Raw genomic sequence first — 24,055 nt, 5'->3', positions numbered from 1 at the left:
AGTAGTATATTTGACTCGTGGGCTGTCCTTCAGATCCTATTTGTGAAAATGCTTAAAACTGCTATTTAAGGACAAAAAGTCAAAACATCAGTTGATCTTTGGCAAATGGAAATCTTGACATTTGTCCCTTGGAACTGAAGGAGCGGATATCTAGCTTTCATTCCAGGTTTCTTGCTATGCCCAGAGCCCAGTTATGAAAACTGACAAGGAAGTCCCAGAAAGCAGATAGGTAAAAGTAGAGTGGCTTCTACAATTTAATTGCTCCTCAAGGATCATGGAACCGGGGTCCTAGAGCTGCGAGGGGCTGTAAAAATTGTTTAATTCAACCTTTCACTCCACAAATAAGGAAACCTAGGGCTCCAGAAATAAAGTAGTGAAGAGTCTGAGATTCTCTTGGGAACGGATTTGTACAAAGCCAAAGCTGGAGTAAAAAAGTGGTCCAAGTTGGATGTACTGTGTGAAATTGTCGTTTAAAGATGCCCTATATCTTTAACACACGGGTTAACAGGGTTGAGAATAATCCCTTCAGGGGTTAAAAATCCATTTTAAAAAAACAACTCCGGTTTTGCAAAGCCGTAAGAAGGGACAGGGATGGGGATATTTTCAGAGGTAAGCTGTGTTTCCACTCCTAAGATTTAATGGAACACATGCATTCAGGGAGATGCGTGGAATTTAAACACAATTCAGCATCAGTTAATTCTAAGAGTAAAGGTCCTTCAGTCCGGCTCCTTTCCACCTGCACGTTAAAGGAAGCTAGAAAGCCAATTACACTCACAGCAGGGCCTCTCCCCCGACTGCAAAGGAAGAATGTACTGCAAATTCTACGTGTGCTTTACAAGCTAGTAAAACTATAATTGCAGGTGGGAAGGAAACATGGGTTCTCTTTGTTTCTGCCAACAGCTCAGTCTGGTAAGCTCCACCCTTCTATAGCTACAGAAACAGTGTGAACTCAGTATTTTTTAACCTCAAAAAACGTACACTCTATGATTCTACAAAACTTAAAGAATGCTTTTTGTTAAAATGGAAAAGATGATCTGTGTACAGTCCACCAAAAGGGCACACATTCTTCCAAGAGACAGGTGCTGAAGGTGCCTACCTTTTTTGGGGAAGCCAAAACTCAGCTTCTGGTTCATGTGCTAAAGGCCTCTTAGCAAGACCAAAGAAAGATGGTGAGGCTAGGAGGCCAGCATGTGATTCTGACTTGTTCTATCTAGCCCAGCCCTCTAGGGAGGTCTCACTGCCAGGAAGGGGGTAGGGTGGGAGGCTCTGGAAGAGCAGTTCCCCTGTGGGGCCACTGGGGAGGTCTGGTCTAGGACCACCCTGGAGGCAGGAGGAAGCCCACCCAGGGTTTCTCGGCTTTCCCTATCAAGGTGCTGGTGAGAGGCTAAACAGGTAGAGCAAACATGACTTCTGTGTGGTGGCTGCCGTCTGGTGTCCACAGATGCAGTGTCTTGGTGCCGCTCGAGAAAGCCACAGGGAGCCATTTACGAAAGGTGGCCATCTCCTAGCCAGCGCTAACCCCAGTAGTTGTGCCACTGGTGAAGCTGGTAGCTCCTAAGCTCTGTGTGTGTCAAACAGCCTTCCAACAGCCTTACACGTCTTCACTCCTCTAAGCCTCACAGCACCTTCTGGGGAAGGTACCGTTATTATCCCCAACTTCAGAGATGAAGTGTTTTGTGAGTTATGAAGAGAAGGGACTTGTCCAAGGTCACCTAGTGAGTCTGGAGTGAGCTGGCATTTGAATGTGGGCAGCCGGGCTCCAAGTAAATCACCCTGTACCATCTAGTCCCTCTGCAGTGCCCAGCATCGGGTATCATCACCCTTTTGGAGACCTTTGTTCCAGGCAGAAACCTCATCCTAGGTTGGCCTCACACTGGCCTGCTGGTCTCCTAAAAGCTCCTGACAGCCATCTTAATTTTGATTTCTATTTAATTTTCCACCTCACAAAGCAGTGCCAGAGAGAGGGAATCTGGTGATACCTTTTGAATATGATTTATTAACCAACAGCTCGAGGAAATGGAGGGCTTCCTTGCTGCCACGTGACCTTCCTAATGTTTGCATTGCTGCCCTGACCTTGCAAAGTGACCTGGAATAGCTCGCCTGTTTCCCTGTGTGTGTCTACTTTCAGAGCCCAGCTGTCAGCCTGTGCAAGTCTGTCAATTAGTATCTCAAGGGTTTAGGATGGGGTCCGGAGCCTTTTGAGGAGCACAATCTAACACCAACCTCCAAATTCCTTCTCGTAATTGAGCATTCATTAGTTTTGACGGAACAAAAGCAGGCATTCTCTATTATAAAGCAGAGGTCAAAACCAGTGGCTATGTTTTGTTTGGCCTGCAGAGTGTTTAAATATTGAGAAATTTCACATAAAAATACGGATTTCCGGCTTCTCTTGGAAAATGGGAAGAGATGACAACTCTGGGGCTACTGAAAAACAGCTGTCCCCTTCGGAGGGCGACGCTCTCTGGTTTCTCATCATGACCTGAAGGCTCCACTTGGGCCTGCCTCGGGCACGGATGCCACTTGCCTGGCCCCTGCGGAAACCCTGTTCTAAAGCCATATGGGTCTCCTTTAAATGCAGAATGGAATGGTTAGGCTGCCCCTGCGATGTGCTTGGCATACCGGTACAGAACTGGGAGAGAATGTTCTCAGAGGGCAGGTGCTGTGCCTTTCCGATCCTGTCCACAGACCTGGCACAGTAAGTTCATGGTACATCATACACCATTTACCACTTGCTTCTCGTATGGATAGATGAATGAATGACTGGCTCTCGGGAAAGAAGTGAATTTCTGAGTGACAAGAAACCTGCTCAACAGCTAACAGAAGTCTGGGCTTATTAATGCTTCGGCAGCTTTCTGAGTGATCCATGCGGCTCCCTATACCTCTCCTTAATTTGTTGGGCTGTAAAGATCTTCCCTGCTGTCACAAATGATTTTAATCTTGTTTAAAATTCCAGGAGCAAAAGTGTTGATGGTTCACTAGGATTTGGCCAGAAATTTAAAAACAAACAAAAAGAAAGGCTGTGCCAGTCAGCCTTCTAATTTTTTCTCAGAAAGATCGGGGGCAATATTACTGAAAAGCAACAAGTTCCCCACGTGGATCGCAGTGCAGGCCACCTTCACGTGCAGCCAGTGGTTTCATCAAAGACACGTGTGCTAAAGCTGTCTTGTGAGTCTGCCATCCTGCTCCATCTCTGGAGCAACCTCAAGTGAGTGAATTTTGTGCAAATGCTAGAAACCTCCTTAGCCTTCAACACCTGGCTAGACAGCCTTCTCATGACCCCTCTGGCCCCCTGAGGACCAAACTACAAATGCGGTAGAGTGGCTGGCATGAGGGAGGCATCAAGGGGTAAAATCCTGCTCATTAGGTTGAGCACAGGCTGTATCAGAAGTTCCTGGCACAGGACGAGGTACAGGAGTTTGACTATAACCAGTAAGAATCACTAGTCCTTTTCTGAGAAAATGAGCTCCCTCAACTTCAGGGCCAGCATAGCTATGGGCACATAGTGTGTACTTAATCAACATCTGAATGAATGAATGAATGAATGAATAGGGAGGAGACACCCAGCCAAGGGTTTGGTGACTGAGAATTTGGCTCATGTTTCAGGAGCCCAGGTGGGATAGAAAAATTATAAACTCCACACTCTGTGGAGCTCTAGCCCGGAGACTCACAGACTTTTTTATCACATTCGTTTCTGAGTAAAGTGATCCCATCATACTCATTCCATGAATGTTTGTTGAGACAATTTATCAAAATAACCCTGAAGCATGCAGACAGAATGTTTTTCAGAAATGTCAAAGTCAGTAATGAAAACTTTTTCCTGCTTTCCTTCATGACAGAAACACTGTAGATTAGGTCGTTGATGGGTTTGAGACTACCAAGGCCTGAAAGTTCTCTTCCCGTTCCCCTCCATCTGGCTTCTGCCTATAGGCCCTCACATTTCAACTTAGATCACAGCCTCTAGGAAGCCTTCTAACAGTTGAGTTACTGGTGTTCCAGTGACCACTGCTCCAAAACAAAATACTCCAAACCTAGTAGTGTAAAACCACCATTTTATTCTCAGATTCTGTGGGTCAGAAATTCAGGCGGGATGTAGTGGAGATGGCTTTTCTGTGCTCCTCTTGTCTCTGCTCCTCTTGCCAGTTGCCTCTGCTGAGAAGACTTTCAACTAAAGGTGGGAATCCTTTGAAAGTATCTTCACTCCATGCCTATTGGTTGATGATGGCGGTCAGCTAGAATGACTACCTGTAGGCCTCTCCTTGTGGTCTCTGTGCATGGGCTGGTTTGGGCTTCCTTACAACATGGTGGCTGCTTCCAAGCGTGAATAGCCAGGTTGAAGCTGTATCACCTTTTATGACCTAGCCTTGGAAGAAGTCACCTAGCATCCTAGCATCACTTCCATGGTTACAAGCCCAGCCAAATTCAGGGAAAGGGAACACAGACCCCACCTCTCGATGGAAGGAATGTCAGAGTCATAATGCAAGGAGAGCATGTGGGATGGGAGATGCTGTTGCTGTTGCTTTGCAAACTATAACTTATTTCAAAAAATGTATAGAATGGGGCAGAAGTGATGGCTCTCTGACCTGCGAGGCCAAGACCTACAAAGGATCGCTTTGCCTGGCTTTCACTGGCTCAGACAGCTCACAAGGCAGCCTGTGGCAAGGCCCAGGTGAGGAAGAGCAGAGGCCTCCCACCAACAACCAGCACCAACTTTTGGCCACTGTGGAAGTAACCCACCTTGGGAGCAGATCCTCCAGCCCCAGTTAGGGCTTCTTCCAATGACTATAGTCCCAAACAACATCTGGACTACAACCTCCTAACAGAGTCCGAGCCCGAAATGCCCAATTAAACTGTTCCCAAATTCCTGACCCACAGAAACCATGGGAGAAAAAGGTTTACTTTTGTTTTGGGTTACTAAGTTTTGGGGTAATTTGTTATATAGCAATAGATAGCTAATGCACAGACCTATGCCCCACTAAGCAACCACCACTGTGGCAGTTATTTCTCTGACCATGTGATAGCTTAGTTTTGATGCTAATCCGTTCTTGCCTGTTCCTAGTGACTAATAACATTCGTGTGTGAAGTGGCAGGCTGAGGGGCTAGGTAGGGATGGTCTAATTCCACCAACGGTAAGATCGACACTAACCTTATTCTGTCTTTAAGTAAAATGTCTTTGAAAGTAGGCCCTCGCCTAGTCAGTATTCTAGCTGCGTTTTTATAAATGGGAAACAACAACAACAACAATACAAACCCCAAATCAACAACAACCAAAAAACCCAGATGGTTGGAAGCTAAAGCAGAAGCAGGGCCAGGAAACTGGATTCCAGGAAAGTGATTTCAGCACTGACTGAGCACCATCCAGTTCTGCGGCTGCTACCTCATCTATTATCATGGTGTTTACGCTTGAGGGGCTCCCATATGACTTCTGAAATCCTTATCTCAACCAAGCTCTTTCTCAACTGGAGGATGAGGCGCTCCATCCAGTACTTACAACACACGGTCCTCTTTCTGGCCTGGATTCCCAAGAAGAGCAATACATTGCCCTTAGCTACCCACAGTTTCTGCCGCAGCCCCCGCCCTGCCCACCTTCCCCAGTCCTTTACTGTGTGTGTGGACGTAGCTGTGTGTGGTGCCTGGGTCTGCAGACAGACGAAGTGTTCGCAGAGCAAAGAAAGACTAACCAGCTGGCATAAAGAACAATCTGTACCACCACCTTGTCAATCACCTGCTTTCACCCACTCAGCTAACTGGCCCCATCACCAAAATACCAAAATATCAGTAGTCAAGACTCCAAAGCCTGAAGGCCTCCTGCCGAGGAGTCCGAAGACCCAGGTTCCAGCCCAGGCACTTCGCACTAGTAGTCACTTCCCTTCCCCCAGGATCTGATACCCCCTGGAAGACTGAGCATGAGGCCTGAACTATTCAGCAGCTACTCAAGACACAACTCTCCTGAGAAACAGCGACTTCCCATTTGCTCTGGTGCTAGCCTGCCAGTTCTTCAGAGAATAACCTTCAATTCCTTCCCTTTACCCTTGAAACACACACTCACTTTTGAAAAAATCTGCTTATTTAAAAGGCGTGATTTGTGTCCCTACTCAGTAACTTACGGTCCTCTTGCCTAACTCATTGATTAGAACAACTCTGGCTAAAGTAGCTAACAGAGATTTAGTGATGTTTTAATGGAGGCCTCACTCCTATCTTGCCCCAGATTACCGCAGAAGTTTCTGAAGGCAGTGACGGCTGCGGCGGACACAGGCCCTGGCCATGGAACAACACAGGCAAGCTGTCACACTTTGTTTTTCTGCTTGTTAAATCCGAATGCTCCTAATTAGTTACCCTGCCCGCTAACGCCTGGGTGGACAATGGCGCAGGATCAGGGGTGCTGAGAGGCTATGAATACAAGTTCCTCAGGCTGCTGAGGCTTGGAGACTGGTGACTTGGTTGTGGGCACCGAGGCGCTGTGTTCTTGTGGACTGTGGATTCAAAGATGTCAGCCTCATGTGAATAAAGGTCATCACCTGTTGCTTCTTCGGTGAAAGGGCAGCTGTGCTGGGTGCCCACTTAGGCTCGGCCTTTGTGTGCTGACTCTGTGAATAGCGCCCACAGAGAATAACTTTCTCTGATTGTTTGCTTGGTGGGGCAGGGCCATGCAAAATTACTCACATACTTCCTCAAAGAAGAATTCAGCAAAGTCTGTTTTTAAAAAGTGGCCTTGAAATGGCTTAAACATTGCCTTTTGGTGACTGTCTTCACTAGCTAGAAAACAAGCTAGATAATCTTCACGGTAGGATCACCATTTATGTTGTTTTTTTCCATTGCCCATTTTGATAAATGTTTAGGTCACAGAGATGACAATTCTAAGTCCTACGGGTGTGGGGGACTAGTGAAAAAGTTAACTGAAAAGTTGGTTAGCTGTTCAGGAATGTTCAGTGTCCAGAAAGTTTGCGACAATGAACAACGTACCATTATCCCAATATATAACAAGTGTAGATTTTTAATTTGGTTTTAGAATTCTGTGCATTGTTGTTTTACAGAGCAGCATTTCTAATGTTTAGGGGCTAACATTAAATTAGTTTGTTTTTCTTTGGGGAGAGTGCTAATAAGTTTGGGACGGTGTATGTATTCATCCATCCGTCCATCCATCCATCGATACATCGAATATTTACATGCCCAGTTGCTTAGCATGTTTACTGCTTTAGCATAGAACAAAAGCAGTTCAGACCATTCTAGGCAACTCTAGAAAGGCAGTACACATTTGATTTACTCCTCTCTCTTCATGGCTCCTGAGTGCTATGGGCCCTCCTCTACTGGCATCCTTCCCACTTCACATCTCGTTAGTAAGTACTCCAAATTCCAGACTGTTCCATCTTCTTTCATCATCATGTCTGTTGAAATATATCTCCCCTGAATACCATCTGTGCTTTTAACTTATTAATAAGACAAAAGAATTTGTGCCAAAATAATTTATTCTTCTCAGGTAATGTTTTGTATTAACTGGAATCTAAATTGCCTTAATCTGAAGGTATGGTCTAGTTTGGAAATTTAGGGCCCAGGGGAGGTGATTGTCCCACAAGATGGGTGTGTATGTTGGGAGGTAGGTGGTAGGCGGTGGAGGGGGTGGCTAGGAGGGGCTACTCTAAGCAGCTGCCTCACCCATGGGATCACCCAGTATCCTTTCTCATGAATCACGTACAAATGGAATCTTTCAATGCTTAGCTAACATATGCCCCAAAGGTGAGTAACACCAGAAGATTTAGTCATTAATATACATTTCAGGTTTTGTCACAAAAGCACGGGTAGACAAAACTTAGAAGTTAAATCTGGCCTTTCCTTTCAGTAAGTAGAAGGAACTTGAGAACAATTCTCCTATCACTTACACAGTCTGAGGAATGAGCTATTAAACCAGGGTTCTGATTTGCTCCTTATGAGCAACTATGATCTCTTGAACATTAACTTACATATGCTAAGGTATTCTACTGGTACAGTGTGGAATTTTCTCATCAGCGATGTAAATAAGGAGATGGTTTGTCACATACTTTGCAGGGAAAGGAGAGAGCTAAAACAGAAAGCTAATGCATTGAGAGTTTTATGGTATTGTTCCTACTGTCTCATCGGGCCTTATCTTTTTATTGTATTCCTATCTTAAAGCCTTCCCGTGGATTTGTGGCAATGCTGGATAGACAGAAAATAACAAGACACAAATTCTATTCTACATCCCCTTCTTGAAGTATCAAAGGAGGAGAAAGCTTTTAAAAAGCAGTGCCTCCGTTTCCCCATTCAAAACATGCCTCAGTACTGTCCATTCATTCACAGATGCTTAGTCCTTGTCTGTCAAATCCTTTAGAAAGAACTGCTCTGTCAGTTAAAAAACAAAACACTGCATTCACACGTCCAGAAAGTTTCTGCTTATATGATTTTATTTTGTAAAAAATCAGCTGTATATTATGTTAGATTTACATTCAAAGAGCATGGATTGGGCAAGTTTTTCTAACAGTATCTACTATGCTGAACAGAAATTCACCTGAAATTCTAAACTGAAGAAATGACAGGCTCAAGTCAGTGCCCCTCAGAGCTCCTAGGATTTAGAGAGCCTCTGCTCCCATCTTTCGCCTTCCTTGGACCTGCTACAAGGCAGGAGGAGTACCTGGTTCTATCTTAGGTGTTACATGTTATAATGCTGCCAACTGATGATAGGTAATGACTGTGTTGTTCAACTACTACCTTTATGAGGTGCTAGTAAAACCCAGCAAGCAACTTAATGACTGGTGAAATAAATAGACAATTAGGGACTCGACACCAGCATTAGCTACAAATTTTGTCAATAACTGGCACTCACTGGCTAGTGGGCAGGCAACTACAGCTCCCAGAACAACTGGAGGGAGTTCTTTTTGCTAAGCAGTGTCCATCCTGCTATTTGTTTCCTCACATCCAAGTGTACAGGAGCAAAGGAGAACACCTGCAAAGAGGCCAGTAAATTCAAATAATGAGAAGTGGGGAGAAAATGGTCTTGAATGTAACATCAGAAGCATTAAGGTAGCTTGAAATCTTTGGCCAAATTGTTGAATTGAGCCTATTTCCTAAATTTTGGGATTGTTACTTATAAAAATGAAAACAGAGATAGAAGAAGGGAGCAATTTTCTTGGTATCAGACTTCTTTTAGCATCTTTATCTTAGGTATTATTAGTGTTTTGTGTACTACATTATTTTAAGATTATATATACTTAAATTATAAGTCCTCTTTACCAATGTGTATTCTCACCTTTTTTGATTTTTGGAGAGGAAAATGTCCACATTTTGTTTTTTAAACACATGCTAATGGGAAAAATCAAATGCATTTAAGTGGAATTTGTAGAAAGCAACCGATGTCGTTAGGAAGGATATTTATATTATCATTATTCAAGCTCTATAACTCTTCAGTTACTTGCATTAGCTTATCTTCCACTCCCCTGCAAAATTAATAAACTGAAATTCACTTTTCTATAGTTATTTTATGTGATCTGCTTTTATGGAGACCTTTATTTTAGGAGTGTGGAGTGTAATGAAATGGGGAGAAATAACTTACTCTAAAACTACTGAAGCTGACATGAAAGCGGACAACCAAGTAGCCAGACAGGCCAAAATGGTATAGGACAACATGGGGCTGGCCGCTGGCTCCATCAGTTAGGTTGGATTGCCTGCTGTCACGGACACACTCTGTCACAGAGCAATAGTATATGTTTTTCCCCTTGTGTTCCCTTCTCTTACGTATTCACAAGAACAGTTCAGGTTCAGAAAACATGCCTGAAATTTACTCAGAAGCCAAGGGAAAATGGGGTGGAGGGGCCCTTCAGTACTGATAGCCTAGATGTGGACAGATCAAAAGCTAAATTCAATTTAAACCACCTCAGGCAGGAAAAGTAATTGAATTAAACTTCCTCTAAATATGATAAGTTTGGGGATCTTAAAACCAGGCACAAAGAACCAGGTTAGAGTGAGCTGTTGTGTATTAAGTGGATGCACAGAGCTCTAGCCGATCTCCCCACCCCCACCAGGGAGTTTGATGAGCTGCTGACTGCCTCTATCACTTTACTACTGAGGCTGAAAACTGATTAAGCTGCTTATGGGGCTCCAGAGGCTAATGGTCTGGCCCACCAGGGATACTGCTGTCACTGACTTAAGTAAGCTGCGTGGCATATGTAGTTTGGTTATTACAAGGGGGGATAAAAGTCTGCAAGGCATAGGAAAGCTTTAAAAAGGAGGATTTATCATGCCAAATGGATACACTACTTTGACACCCTAAAATGAATATGGAATTTCTCTGATTCTTTCTCTTCATCTGGTATCAAAACTCATTTTTGAAAGGCTTCCTCAAAGAGTACTCACTTTGGACTCCACCCATTCTATTTTAAACCACCCTTACAAGACTACGTCCATGCCTTTAAACATACTTCTCAAGCGGATCCTCAGATACTATGATCAGGTAGAGTCCTAGAAAATAGGTTAAGTGTATAATGGGTATTTTAATCGATTCTTCTCCTTGCATGCCACTAGGCAAGAGTAATTAAAAATATGCCTTTTCCCACCCCAGCCAGCAGATCATTGCTGCTTGATTGTGTAGTAAAGGGTGTGCAGGACTGAAGGAGTAGAAGGAGCTGATGTGAGAAATACGTTAAACTTGACGCACACGAGAAAATTAAAACACTACCATTCTCTCAGACGTTTCCAACTAAATGTTCTAAAACCACTTCTACCATTTAAAATAATTTTCCTCCCTCAGGGGGAACAAAGAAAACACAAGTCTTAAGTTAAAAAACAACACTTAAAGTAGTTTAAATTCTTGAAAAATGACTGAAGGATCTGAACAGTTTTTAAGTTGACCTCATTTCCCTGGGCAAAACAAACCGTGAGGAAAACAACAACAAACAAAAGAACAGAATCAGAGCAGTATGAGATACTCTGAAATTTGTCACATCATTTTTTTGACTCTTGAAAGAATAGATATATGGAAAGTACTGCTTTCATTTAGTGTCTAAAAGCTTCTGAGGGAGTGAGTTGTTGATTTAAATGATTAACCAAAGCTTAACATATTCAGAACTTTGGGTTGAACAGACAAGATGTTGGTTTTCTTCTTGGTTGCTAACCTGGTCAATCATTAAAAGGACAAGCACTAATAAAAGTTTTAAAAGATGATTTTGACTCTTATATGTTCTCTTATGTTTTATTAAACTTTAAAGTCCTCCAACTGTTTGACTTAAGCACAAGTCAAAGAGTTTCCCAGAGTCATTGCCTTTTAAATTTTTTCCTTGTACAATTTTTTTTATTGAGATATAATTCACATACCATAAAATGCACTCTTCTGAAGTATACAATTCAGTGGGGTTTGGTATATTCACAGAGTTGTGCAACCATCACCACCATATAATTCCAGAACATTTTCATCAGCCCCAAAGGAAACTCTGGGCCATTAGCAGTCACTCCTCATTCCCTTGCTCTCCCCAGGTGCTGGTAACTGCTCATCTATTTTCTGTCTCTCTGGGTTTGCCTATTTTGGACATTTCATTTAACAGAATCATAAAATATATATTTTGTCTGGCTTCTTTCGGCATGATGTTTTCAAGGGTTCACTCATGTTGTAGCATGTATCAGTACTTTGCTCCTTTTTACAGCCAAAAATATTCCATTGTCTTGATACACAAAATTTTGTTTATCTGTTCATCAGTTGATGAACATTGGGTTACTTCTACTCTTTGGCTATTACGAGTAATGCTGCTCTGAACATTTGTGTACAAGTTTTATGTGGACACAAGTTTACAATTCTCTTGGGTATATTCTAGGAGAGGATCTAACTGCTGGTTCATATGGTAACTCTGTTTAGCTTTTTGAGGGAACACCAAACTGTTTTCCAAAGTGGCTGTACCACTTTACATTCCCACCAATAATGTATGAGAGCTCTAGTTTCTCCACATATCCTTGCCAACATTTCTTGTTGTCCCACAGCATCTTTTTATAGTAAGGTTTTCCCCCCATTCTGAGTAGAAATTGATTATCAGGGCTTGTGAAGAAATTACCCCAATGATGGCAGAATTCAGTGCTTAGACCATAATCAACTAAGACACTTTCCCAGTGAGAAAGCAGAAATGAAATGGCCCTTCTGAGTGCTCACCTGCTGCAGATCAGCGAGGGAATATAGGTGAATCTGTTGAAGGAGGTATTCTCTGGGGAAAATTCTGAAAACAAGGACAGAAACACAAATGAACTGTGGTGCTGCCACAAAACAAGTTTGTCTCTTTCAAGATCCCTTTCCTTTGCCTTCTTCCCTTTCCACTGATAGTCTTCCTCTCAGCATTCTCTGAGAAATCCATTAACACCCCTTTTCTTCTTAACACAGATACTAAGATGGAAGTAAAAGTTTGGTCTTTGACTTTTTTTTTTTTTTAATTCCTAAATGAGTTTATTTCAGGACAAAAAGGAATGATGCTCTGTTTTGTTTTGTTTTGTTTTAAATTGAAGTGTAGTTGACATACAATATTCTGTTAGTTTCAAGTATTCAACAAAGTGATTGAGCAGTTATATACATTATGCAGTGATCACCATGATAACTCTAACATCTATCATCATATAAAGTTGTTGCGTATTATTAACTACATTCCCTATGTTGTACACTGTATCACTGCTTCTTATTTTATAAGTTTGTATCTTTTAATCTCCTTCCCCTCTATTATCCCTCACCCCATGCCACTCCCCTCTGTCAACCACCCTATTATTCTCTGTATCTACGAGTCTGTTTGTTTTATTTTGTTTTTTTAAAGATTCCACATATAAGTGAAATCATATGGTATTTGTCTTTCTCTGTCTTATTTCATTTAGTATTATACCCTCTAGGTCCATCCATATTGTTGCAAATGGCAAAGTTTCCATTCTTTTTTATGGCTGGGTAATATTCCATTGTATGCATATACTACCTCTTCTTTATCCATTCGTCTACTGATAGACATTTAGGTTGCTTTCCTATCTTGGCTACTGTAAATAATGCTGCAATGAATATAAGGGTGCATATTCTTTTCAAATTAGTTTTTTTTTTTTTTTTTAAGATTTTATTTGAGAGAGAAAGAGAGAGTATGGGGGAGGGGAGGGTCAGAGGGAGAAGCAGACTCCCTGCCGAGCAGGGAACCCGATGTGGGACTCGATCCTGGGACTCCAGGATCATGACCTGAGCCAAAGGCAGTCGCCCAACCAACTGAGCCATCCAGGCGCCCTCAAATTAGTTTTTTTCTGTGGATAAATACCCAGAAGTGGAGTTGCTGGATTGTATGTTTTTAGTTTTATTTTTAATTTTTTGAGGAACCCCCATACTATTTTCCATGGTGACTACAGCAAATTACATTCCCTTTTCCCCACATCCTCACCAACATTTCTTACTTGTCTTTTTTTTTTTTTTTTTAAAGATTTCATTTATTTATTTGACAGAGAGAGACACAGCGAGAGAGGGAACACAAGCAGGGGGAATGGGAGAGGGAGAAGCAGGCTTCCCGCGGAGCAGGGAGCCCGATGCGGGGCTCGATCCCAGGACACTGGGATCATGACCTGAGCTGAAGGCAGACGCTTAACGACTGAGCCACCCAGGCGCCCCTCTTACTTGTCTTTTTGATACTAACCATTCTGACAGGTGTGAGTGATATCTCACTGTGGTTTTGATTTACATTTCCCTGATGATTAGTGATGTTGAGCATCTTTTCATATGTCTGTTGGCCCTCTTTGGAGAAATGTCTTCAGATCCTTTGCCTATTTTTTAAATTGGTTTATTTTTATATTGAATTGTGAGGTCTTTATATATCTTGGATATTAACCCTTTATCAGTTATGTCATTTGCAAATATATTTTCTCATTCAGTAGGTTACTTTTCCATTTTGTTGATGGTTTTCTTCACTGTGCAAAAGCTTTTATAGTCCCATTTGGGTTTTTTTTGTTTGTTTTGGGTTTTTTTTTTTTGCTTTTGTTGCCCTTAGCTGAGGAGACAGATCCAAAGAAATATTGCTAAGACCAATGTCTAAGAACCTACTGCCTATGTTTCCTTCTAGGAGTCCCATGGTTTCAGGTCTTACATTTAAAAGTCTTTATTTTGAATCTATTTTGTATTTGATATAAGAAAATGGTCCAGTTTCATTCTTTTGCATGTAGTTGTCCAGTTTTCCCAACACCATTTATTGAAGATATTCTTTTCCTCATTGTATGTTCTTGCCTCCTTTGTTGAACATTAACTGAACATATAAGCATGGGTTTATTTCTGGACTTTTCTAGTCTGTTCCATTAATTAATGTGTCTGTTTTTGTGCCACTGCCATAGTATTCTGATTACAATAGCTTTGTAGGATAGTGGGATATCAGGGTGTGATGCCTTCAGCTTTTTCTTCCTTCTCTAGATTGCTTTGGCTCTTCAGGGTCTTTTGTAGTTCCATACAAATTTTAGGATTATTTGTTCTAATTTTGTGAAAAATACCATTGGTATTTTCATAGGGATTCTGCTGAATCTGTAGATCAGAGCTAGTAGATTTGGATAGTACGGACATTTTAGCAATATTAATTCTTCCAGTCCATGGTATGTCTTTCCATTTATTTGTGTCATCTTCAATTTCTTTCATCAGTGTTTTAGTTTTCAGCATATAGGTCTTTCATTTCCTCAATTAAATTTATTCCTAGGTATTTTATTCTCCTTGATACAATTGTAAGTGCAATTGTTTTCCTCATTTCTTTCTGATAGTTTTATTAGTGTATAAAAACCCAAGAGATTTCTGTATATTAATTTTGTATCCTGCAACGGTACTGAATTCATTTATTAGTTCAAATAGTTTTTTAGTGGAGTCGTTAGGGGTTTCCATATATGGTGTCATGTTATTTGCAAATAGTCACAGTTTTACTTACTCTTCTCCAATTTGGATGCCTTCTATTTCTTTTTCTTAAATGACTGTTGTAGCTAGGACTTCCAATACTATGTTGAATAAAAGTGGTGAGAGTGGGCATCTTTGTCTTGTGCCTGATCTTAGAGGAAAAGATTTTAGCTTTTCACCATTGAGTATGATGTTAGTTGTCGGTTTGTCATATATGGCCTTTCTGATGTTGAGGTGTGTTCCCTCTATACCCACTTTGCTGTGTTTTTATCATAAGTAGATGTTTAATAATTTTGTCATGCTTTTTCTGCATCTATTGAGATATAATTTTTATCCTTCTGTTAATGTGGTATATCAAGTTGATTGATTTTGTGGATATTGAACCATCCTTGCGTTTCTGGAATAAATCCCACTTGATCACTGCATATGATACTTTCAATGTATTATTGAATTTGGTTTGCTAATATTTTGTTGAGGATATTTGTGTGGATGTTCATCAGCAATATTGACCTGTAATTTTCTTTTTTTAGAATGTCTTTGGTTTCGGTATTAGGGTAATGCTGGCCTCAGAGAGTGCATTTGGAAGTGTTCCTTCTCTTCAATTTTTTGGAACTAATTTGAGAAGGATCAGTGTTAATGCTTCTTTAATGTTTGGTAGAATTTACCAATATAGCCATCTGGTACTGGACTTTTATTTGTTGGGAGTTTTTTCATTACTGATTCAATTTCAGTATTAGTAACTGGTCTGTTCAGATTTTATATTTCTTCTTGATTCAGTCTTGGAAGACTGGGTGTGTCTAGGAATTTATCCTGACCTTTGATTCTAATGTAATCCAAGGTGCTATGAGTACCATGTAGTGGCCCAGGCCTGAGGACCAGGGCATCAGGTTTCTTGCATAAGCTGTGTTCCTCACAAGCTGTGTCATCTCAGGCAAGTCTTAAACCCATGTAGCTTCAGCTTCTTCACTGTTTAATAAAGATGAATGAATACAATGTCTTTAAATATCTTTCCAGTTCTGTGCCTCAATTAATAGATTTTGGAGTTGAGAAAATTGATTGGTGTGGCGGCAACCTGTGTGTCTTTGTCTAGAGGCTTCTATGGCTTTTATTAATGGGGACAATTGGCGCTGAATATCACAGAATGAACTATCCTCTTATATATACAGTGATGAATTTTAGATAGGTACAGATGGGAATAATGAGACGAAATATTTCACATTGGTAGTCTCTGACAAAGTCTAATATCTTTAACCGCTGTCAGTTCACAGCATCTGGATAAATGACAGTGAATAGGAAACAACAGTGGATTATGGGCAAGCAGATAGGTACCAAAGTGTTGATGGTCAGAACCCTCCCATACCAACACACATACATTACCCAAACAAAACTCATGGTGCTTGCTAGCAGTTTTTCTCTGTCTTATGTGATACTATGCAATCTTTTTGTACCCGAAAGGGAAGAAACAACCAATTTATTCAATTAACATTTAGGATTGTCCACTATATACCAAGCACTGTGCTGGGCATCAGGTAGATAATTATGAATAAGATAGTCCCAATACTGAGTTCAAGGAGCATTAAGTCAACTGAGGAAAAGATATATAAACTGATAACTGAGAATGATAAATTATGCACACGATACATCCTTTTAGAATGGTCTAGCATGTTGGATCCCAACCGTGGCTGCCTATTAAAATCACTTGGGGTGGCTCAGTTGGTTAGGTGTCTGCCTTCGGCTCAGGTCACGATCCCAGGGTCCTGGGATCAAGCCCCACGTCGGGCTCCCTGCTCAGGGGGGAGTCTGCTTGTACCTCTCTCCCTCTGCTCCCGCTAGTGCTCTCTCTCTTGCTCACTCTCTCTCAAATAAATAAATAAAATCTTTTAAAAAAAAATAAAAAAATAAAATCACTTGGGGGAGCTTTTAGAAAATAACAGGGCATAAGCATGGGTAGAACCCAGAGATCAGTGTTAAACAAAACAAAAACTCTCCTGGTGATTAGTGCAGCCAAGGTTTAGAACCACTGGCCTAATATCTAGCTCACTGGGAAAGTCTTTCAATTAAGTATGCATTATTGGACAAATCCTAGAGGCTAAACCATTCATCCTTCCACTCATCCGTCTATCCATCCAATACTGATTAAGTACACTATGTGCCGGTCCCTGTACTAAGCCACTGAAGAAAAGGCATTGAACCTATTAAAGTCCTTCCCCCATGGAGGCCTCGGGCAGGCATATGCTAGTTTGGAGTTCTCCTGGGAAGTATGACAGGCTCTGAAGAATTCTGCTGAAAAGCCCTGTTTCATCCACAGAAATGAGAATAGACCTAGTGGCAAGGCCCTTATATTCTGGGAAATACAGTACAGTACCTGAGGCTGGGCTCCCTTCCACTCTAATGCTTCAGGGTCGCACCTTTGGTAGGAAGTGGGTGCACATTCCAAGCCCAGCTGGGCAGGATATAGGGCAAGTGCCTACTCCTCCAAGTGAGAATAAGCTTCCCTATCACAGAGAGGCTCCCTGTTGTAGAAGGTGGACCACTTCCATTTCCAAAAACACACATATAAGACAGAGATGATCAAGAGATCTATTCCTCATGGCACCCTTTAGTATTAAGCACCAATAACAGTAAAAGGAGCCCACAGTGGGCTGGGCACTTGACATACATCATTTCATTTAATTCTCAGAGCTGCCCGGCATGTTAAGTACAACCTCCATTTTGCATAAGAAAAAACTGATGCTCAGAGGCAAAGACTAATTTGCCCAAAGTCACAAAGCTGGGATTTAAGGCCAGGACTTCCTGACTCCAAAGGCCTGTTTTCCTTCCACTTTCTTGAAGGTGGGGGTAGAGGAAGGAGGGAGGGAGGCAGGCTGGCCAACTAATTTAGCTATACAGCGCATGTCTCTTCCAGGTAGATGTTTATTACTGTTTAGGCCAGTAGCAATATAGAGCCATTGGTGCTTTTTTTAAGCAGGAAAGTGACACTGATATACTTTGTCATGCCTATTTTCTGAAGGCAGTAGAGAAGGTGGACAGACTGCAGGCAGGGATAGTCCTGACAGGTATTTGAGAGTCTATTCTAGGATAACCACAGGAGGATGGTGGGGGAGGGGGGCAGGATAGATAATACAAGAGACCTTTTGGAAGAAGAACTGACAATGTTTAGAATTAGTGAAAGAGGGGGCACCTGGGTGGCTCAGTCGTTAAGCGTCTGCCTTCGGCTCAGGTCATGATCCCAGGGTCCTGGGATGGAGTCCCGCATCGGGCTCCCTGCTCAGCGGGAAGCCTGCTTCTCCCTCTGCCTTGCTGCTCCCCCTGCTTGTGCTGTCTCTCTTTCTCTCTGACAAATAAATAAATAAAATCTTAAAAAAAAAAAAATTCGTGAAAGAGGAGAAAGGGAACAAAGGTGACTGACGTATCTAGCTTGGGTGACAGGATGGTGATGTCACTGGCCTACATAGGGCAGGCTGTCAGGGAAGGGGATAAAAAATTGAGTTTCATAAGTGCTGACTATGAAGTGCTTGTAGGTGGGGCAGGAAGTATGGCCCTTGGAAATGTGGGATGGGAGCTATGTGGAATACTCAGGGGGCACTGCTGACATCAGCACAGAGGTGACAGTTAAAGCTGTGGGAATGGATGCAATGGACCTAGGAGGGAACAGGAAGGGGGCTGAGCAGGGACAGAGGTTCTTTGTCGTTATTTGTTTACTTTGTGCTGCCTGGAATTCTCTAAAGTATACACTTTGGTGTTCTGCAATTTTTCTCCTGCTTGAAAAATTCTGTTTTGAAAATAACCAAGATGTTCACATGTACTTGGGTTTCTAACATTTCCTCTATTTGTGAAATGTTTGTACCCTCATACCCTTCACCTGGTTACCCCTAATGTTAACATCTTACACAACCCACAGTGCACTGACCAAAAACTCAGAAATGAAGCATTCATTAGGTAAATTATAGACTTTATTCAGATTTCACCAATTGTTTTACTAATGTCCTTTTTTCTATTCAAGGATCCAATCTGGAATACAACATTGCATTTATATATATAAATAATTTATAAACATACAAAAATATAAATATATATATTTTATAATATATGTAAATGCAATGTATTCCAGATTGGATTTATATATTATAAAATATATATAGCTTTATATATAGATATATATAAATGTAAAATTTAAGCATTTGCAAGAAATTGAGTTTGTGCAGAACATATGTGCTGAATAGGAAACCTAGGAGAGTCTTAGAGTGGGGCACGTAGGGTAGCAACGTACGATAATCTAATACAGGGACACAGGACATTTGAACATGGTTCAGTGGGAGGAATAATCTTCCAACAATGATTGCTTAATAACGAAATCCATTAAATAAAGTACATCAAGAGCAGTGTGGCACAAGGGCTAAGAAATGGAGACAGAGTGAATCAAGTAAGTAGGCTGGAAAATCATTTCAAGATTAGCTTCTGCCTCTTCTGTTGGTTTGTACAAACGGAGGTCAGCAGGAGCTGGGAGAAGGAAAGCAACTGAAATGGACTGTAGCAAGTACAAACACAGGGTAGTGTTCTCTCAGGGCTTTGCCACTTAGTTCTTTCTGCTCTAAAATCCTAAAACCTCTATCACGGAGTACACAGGATATAAAAAATAATTATAAAATTACAAACCAAATCCTACTGGTCTACTCTTACTAGAGTACTACAGCTGGTCAGTTATCCAGTTAACATTTACTGAGTGCGTAAAATAAGCCAGGTGTTGTGTGAAGTGCTGGAGATGAATGGGTCAATGAACACGGTTGATGAGCAACAAAGAGAATTTCCATACTAGGCTGGGTCCTTCTTGCTTCCAAACACTGTTCATTAATTAACTCCTCTTCTCACAATAACTCACCAGCTTTGAACATGGTCTGCTGAAGTTATCTATGTATTTATTTAATGTTTCTGTGTATAAATATATTTCACATGTTTGTTTCCGCTCCCCCAAGAAGCACCTTATCTATGGTCTCCTCTCTACCACTTGTCCGTGTCTACCTCTATAATTTACATGAGGTCAGTCATAACAGACACAAAGAACTAGAAAATGCAATATATGTAGGAAAGATAAAACAACTGAGCTTAGTGTGTCTGGAGAAGATGTGTCCAGGAGATATGGTGGTGGCCATAAAATACACAGGCTTTTAAGACTGGATAATGCCAATCAGCTTTTCTTTTCCCCGAGGACGGAAACTGTAGCACAAAAGCACTGAAGTCAAATATGACAATAAATTTCCTGAGAGGGAAGACTGAGAGGTATTAAAAGGTATCTCTTATAGTGATGCTTTTTAATGTAAATAAAAAAAAGAAAATATCCTTCGCAGCTCTTTAGAGGTAGGGACACACTGTTCTGCGTGGAAGAGGTAAGGGTTTTGGAGGCAGGGCCAGATGACTTCAGGCTTACTTCCCACCGCCTGCCATCTTCAAGGCAGACCGAGTTTGCAAGACACTCTTTGAATATCTCCTTTAGGCAGACCATCCACAGGGGAAGCACAGGGTAAATAACATAAAAGCCAAGCCCAGGAAAGCACCTGCAACTTCTCATTTGGGTGACACCAAGGGCTCTTCCCTGCTGTGGTTGAGATATACAAGTTGGCTCATCCAACCAAGCTCTTTAGCGAATGGAGGGAACGAGCAGGAACTCTGAGGAGTGGTTCCCCTTACACTATGAGTAGTAAAGGGGGTTGTGGAGAATCTGCAGGCCCAATGTGTGCTCAGGGAGCATTAAAGTGCCTCAGGCAGAGCTGATGAGGCAGGACAGGACTCTGCAGAGGATGCAGAGAAGAACTCACAGCCACTTCAGGGACTGCTGGGGGAGCCATTCATGTCCGGGAGGCAAAGCCTAGCGTCCCTTAAGATAGTCATGTCAGCATTAATTTTACTATTAACGTATTCAATAAAGAATGATTATTTGCATTTTGTCAGAAAACACAACTTGTGATCATCATTATCTCCCAATGAATTTAATGCAAATGAAATCCAACCTTCCAACCTCTGTGGCTTGTCACTGTGGTAAAAACCTAAAATCAGAACCTAAAACCTGCATATATTTCATTGCAATAAATAGACGCTGGGTCCGTAATATGGGACAGGCATTGTGCCAGGCCCTGGAGCTCTGGAGAAGACATGGTTTTTTAACATCAAAGAATATGCAGACAAGTGGGATAAACAGGCAAGTAAGCAAACAGTTCCAGTTCACAACGTGGAGTGCTGAAATCCGCAGACACACAGGTAGAGGTGAAGGAAGCCTGCAGAGCACCTGGTCAGGAAAGGCCTCCGAGAACTGCCCAGGGGTAATCTGAAGAAGTGGAAGGAGGGGTATTCTAGGCAGAGGGAGCAGCATGCGTGAGAGCACAGGGGCCAGTGTGAGGACCGTGCTTTCAGGGGACCGGCGGTATGGGCAGATGAAGGAGCTGTGCACGTGTACAAACGGTGAGGTGGAAACTGCAGGGTGTGAGCTCAGGAAGGCAACACGTAGCCAGACATGACAGGTCTGGAATACCTTGCTAAGCATCTACCTCAAAAGAGGCGGGGTGCCACAGAAGTGCAGGAGAATAACACAGGTAGATCTGTGACTTAAAAAGAACAATGAAAGCAGAAGGAGATGCGGGAAAAGACAGAGGGATGGATCACTTTTTTGGTAAGTTAGGTGCGAAATGATGGGGGCCTGAACAGAATTTAAATGGTTACCCTGGGGTTGTAGAGAGTGGGCCTACCAGGAGATAGATTTCTGTAGCAGAATCCACAGTGATGATGACTAACAGGAAGTGAAGGCCAGGAAGGAGCTTGGGATCATTCGGTTTCCAGCTAGGTCAGTAGGAAAATGGCAGTTCCATTTACTGGCATAGGGAATAAGGAAGAGGAATTGTCTTTGGGAACAGGGAGTTCAGTTGGGGCAGAGGACTGCAGCTGTCTATAGAGTGTCCAGGTGGAGTTGTCCGTGAGTCCAGGCAGGAGATCTGTGTGCCCTTGGCCTACAGGTGTTAGGTGAAGCCATGAGAATGAGCCTAGCTCGGGACAACACATATTAGAAAAAGAGAAAAAGACGGGACCCTAGCAGAACCGTATTATTTAGGGAGTAGATGCAGGAAGACTGGGAAAGAGCAGCTGATAGGAGGAAGAAAAAGCAGAAGAGCCAGCATCAGTGAAGTCAAGGAAGGAGAGAATTTCAAGAAGGAAAAAGAGGGTCCATGGCATCCAAGGCAGTGGGGAGGTCAAATAATACGAGTAAGGCCATCACAAAGCCTGAAAAGTTTGTGCTGGATTTGGCAAACGAAATCATTAGTGACCTTGAACAGGATGATTTCAGGGGAGGAAGAGGGAAGCTAGACTGCAGAGGGGTGGAGGACCATGGATTACTCTTTAAAGAAGTTACCCTTAAAGAAAGGAGAGAAATTGGGCCATGGCTGAAAAAGGTTGTAGGACTAAGAAGGGATCCTTTAAAAAAAATAAATAAATAAGAAAATGTATTATTTCAAATAAACTTTTTAACTGTAGTTAACATATTAGTTTCAGGTGTACCACAAAGTGATTCAACCTTACATCATACATCACAAAATAAACACCATAAGTCTAGTCACCATACACAGGTAATACAATATTGACTGTATTCCCTATGTTGCACTTCACATCTCTTCAACTTCTTTATAACTGTTAAGTCTGTACCTTTTAATCCTCTTCGCCTATTTCACCCATCCCTTACCCACCTCCTCTCTAGCAACCACGAATTTATTCTTTGGGTCTGTTTTCATTTTTTGTTTATTCATGTTTTGTTTTTTAGATTCTACATATAAGTGAAATCCTATGGTACTTCTCTTTCTCTGACTTACTTCACTTAGCATACCACCCTCTGCATCCATCCATGTAGTCAAAAATGGCAAGATTTCATTTTTGAAATCAGCTTATGGCTAACTAATATTCCACTGTGAATATCTATATATATCACAGTTTCTTTATCCATTCATCCACTGATAGATACATAGGTTGTTTCCATACCTTGACTACTGTAAATAATGCTGCAATGAACATAGGGGTACATTATCTTTTTCTGTTAGTATTTTTATTTTCTTCAGATAAATCCCCAAAGTGGAATTGCTCGATCATATGGTTTTTGTTCTATTTTTAATTTTTGGAGGAACCTTTATGCTGTTTTCCATAGTGGTTGCACCAAGTACGTTCCCACCAACGGTGCGTAAGGGATCCCTTTTTTTCTACATCTTCACTAACACTTCATTTCTTGTATTGATACTAGCCATTCTGAAAGGCGAGCCATCTTACTATGGCTTTGGTTTGCATTTCCCTGATGATTAGTGATGTTGAGTATCTTTTCATGTGTCTGCTATCTGTATATCTTTTTTGAAAAAAATGTTTATCTTAGGTCCTTTGTCCATTTTTTAATCAGGTTGGTTTTTTTAATACTAATGAGTTTTTTATATATTTTGAATATTAATCCCTTATTGATTATATTATTTGTAAGTATCTTCTCCCATTCAGTAGGTTACCTTTCCATTTTATTGATAGCTTCCTTTGTTGTGCAAAAGCGTTTTGTTTGATATTGTCCTAATTGTTTATTTTTGCTTTTGTTGTCCTTGCCTGAGGAAACATCCAAAAAAATTTCTTCTAGTGTTGATTATAACTTCTCTCATTTCTGATTTTACTTATTTGAGCCCTCTTTCTTTTATTCTTGATGAGTCTGGCTAAAGGTTTATCAATTTTGCCAGCTCTTAGTTTCATTGATTTTTTCTATTGTTTTCTTAGTCTCTATTTCATTTATTTCTGCTATGATATTTATTATTGCCTTCCTTCTATTAATATTGGGTTTTGCTTCTTCTTCTTTTTCTAGTTCCTTTAGATCTAAGGTTAGACTATTTGAGATTTTTGTTTCTTGTGATAGGCCTGTATTGCTATGGACTTTCCTTTTAGAACTGCTTTTGCTGGGTCCCATAGATTTTGGAATGTTGTTTCCATTTTCATTTGTCTCAAGGTATTCTTTAAATTTCCTCTTTGATTTCTTTTCCTTTTTTTTTTTTTTTTAAGATTTTATTTATTTATTTGACAGAAAGAGGCACAGCGAGAGAGGGAACACAAGCAGGGGGAGTGGGAGAGGGAGAAGTAGGCTTCCTGCCGAGCAGGGAGCCCGATGTGGGGCTCGATCCCAGGACCCTGAGATCATGA

The 24,055-nt window shown here is 41.5% G+C and overlaps 1 protein-coding gene across 2 annotated transcripts in view; it reads right to left on the bottom strand.

Annotated features, from left to right (window-relative positions):
- The window catches only part of PLEKHM3 (pleckstrin homology domain containing M3), a 179,754-nt gene that overhangs the window by 63,935 nt on the left and 91,764 nt on the right, over positions 1 to 24,055 (bottom strand). For both annotated transcript variants that reach the window (XM_032403533.1, XM_032403536.1), the window contains exon 6: positions 12,140 to 12,203. In XM_032403533.1, coding sequence (XP_032259424.1) covers positions 12,140 to 12,203 — 64 coding nt within the window. The remainder of the gene's footprint in view (positions 1 to 12,139; positions 12,204 to 24,055) is intronic.

This window comes from Phoca vitulina, unplaced genomic scaffold, assembly GCF_004348235.1.
Source record: "Phoca vitulina isolate PV1807 unplaced genomic scaffold, GSC_HSeal_1.0 scaffold1, whole genome shotgun sequence".
In the NCBI taxonomy this organism is placed as follows: Eukaryota; Metazoa; Chordata; class Mammalia; order Carnivora; family Phocidae; genus Phoca; species Phoca vitulina.
This window is presented reverse-complemented; position numbering and strand designations above follow the sequence as displayed.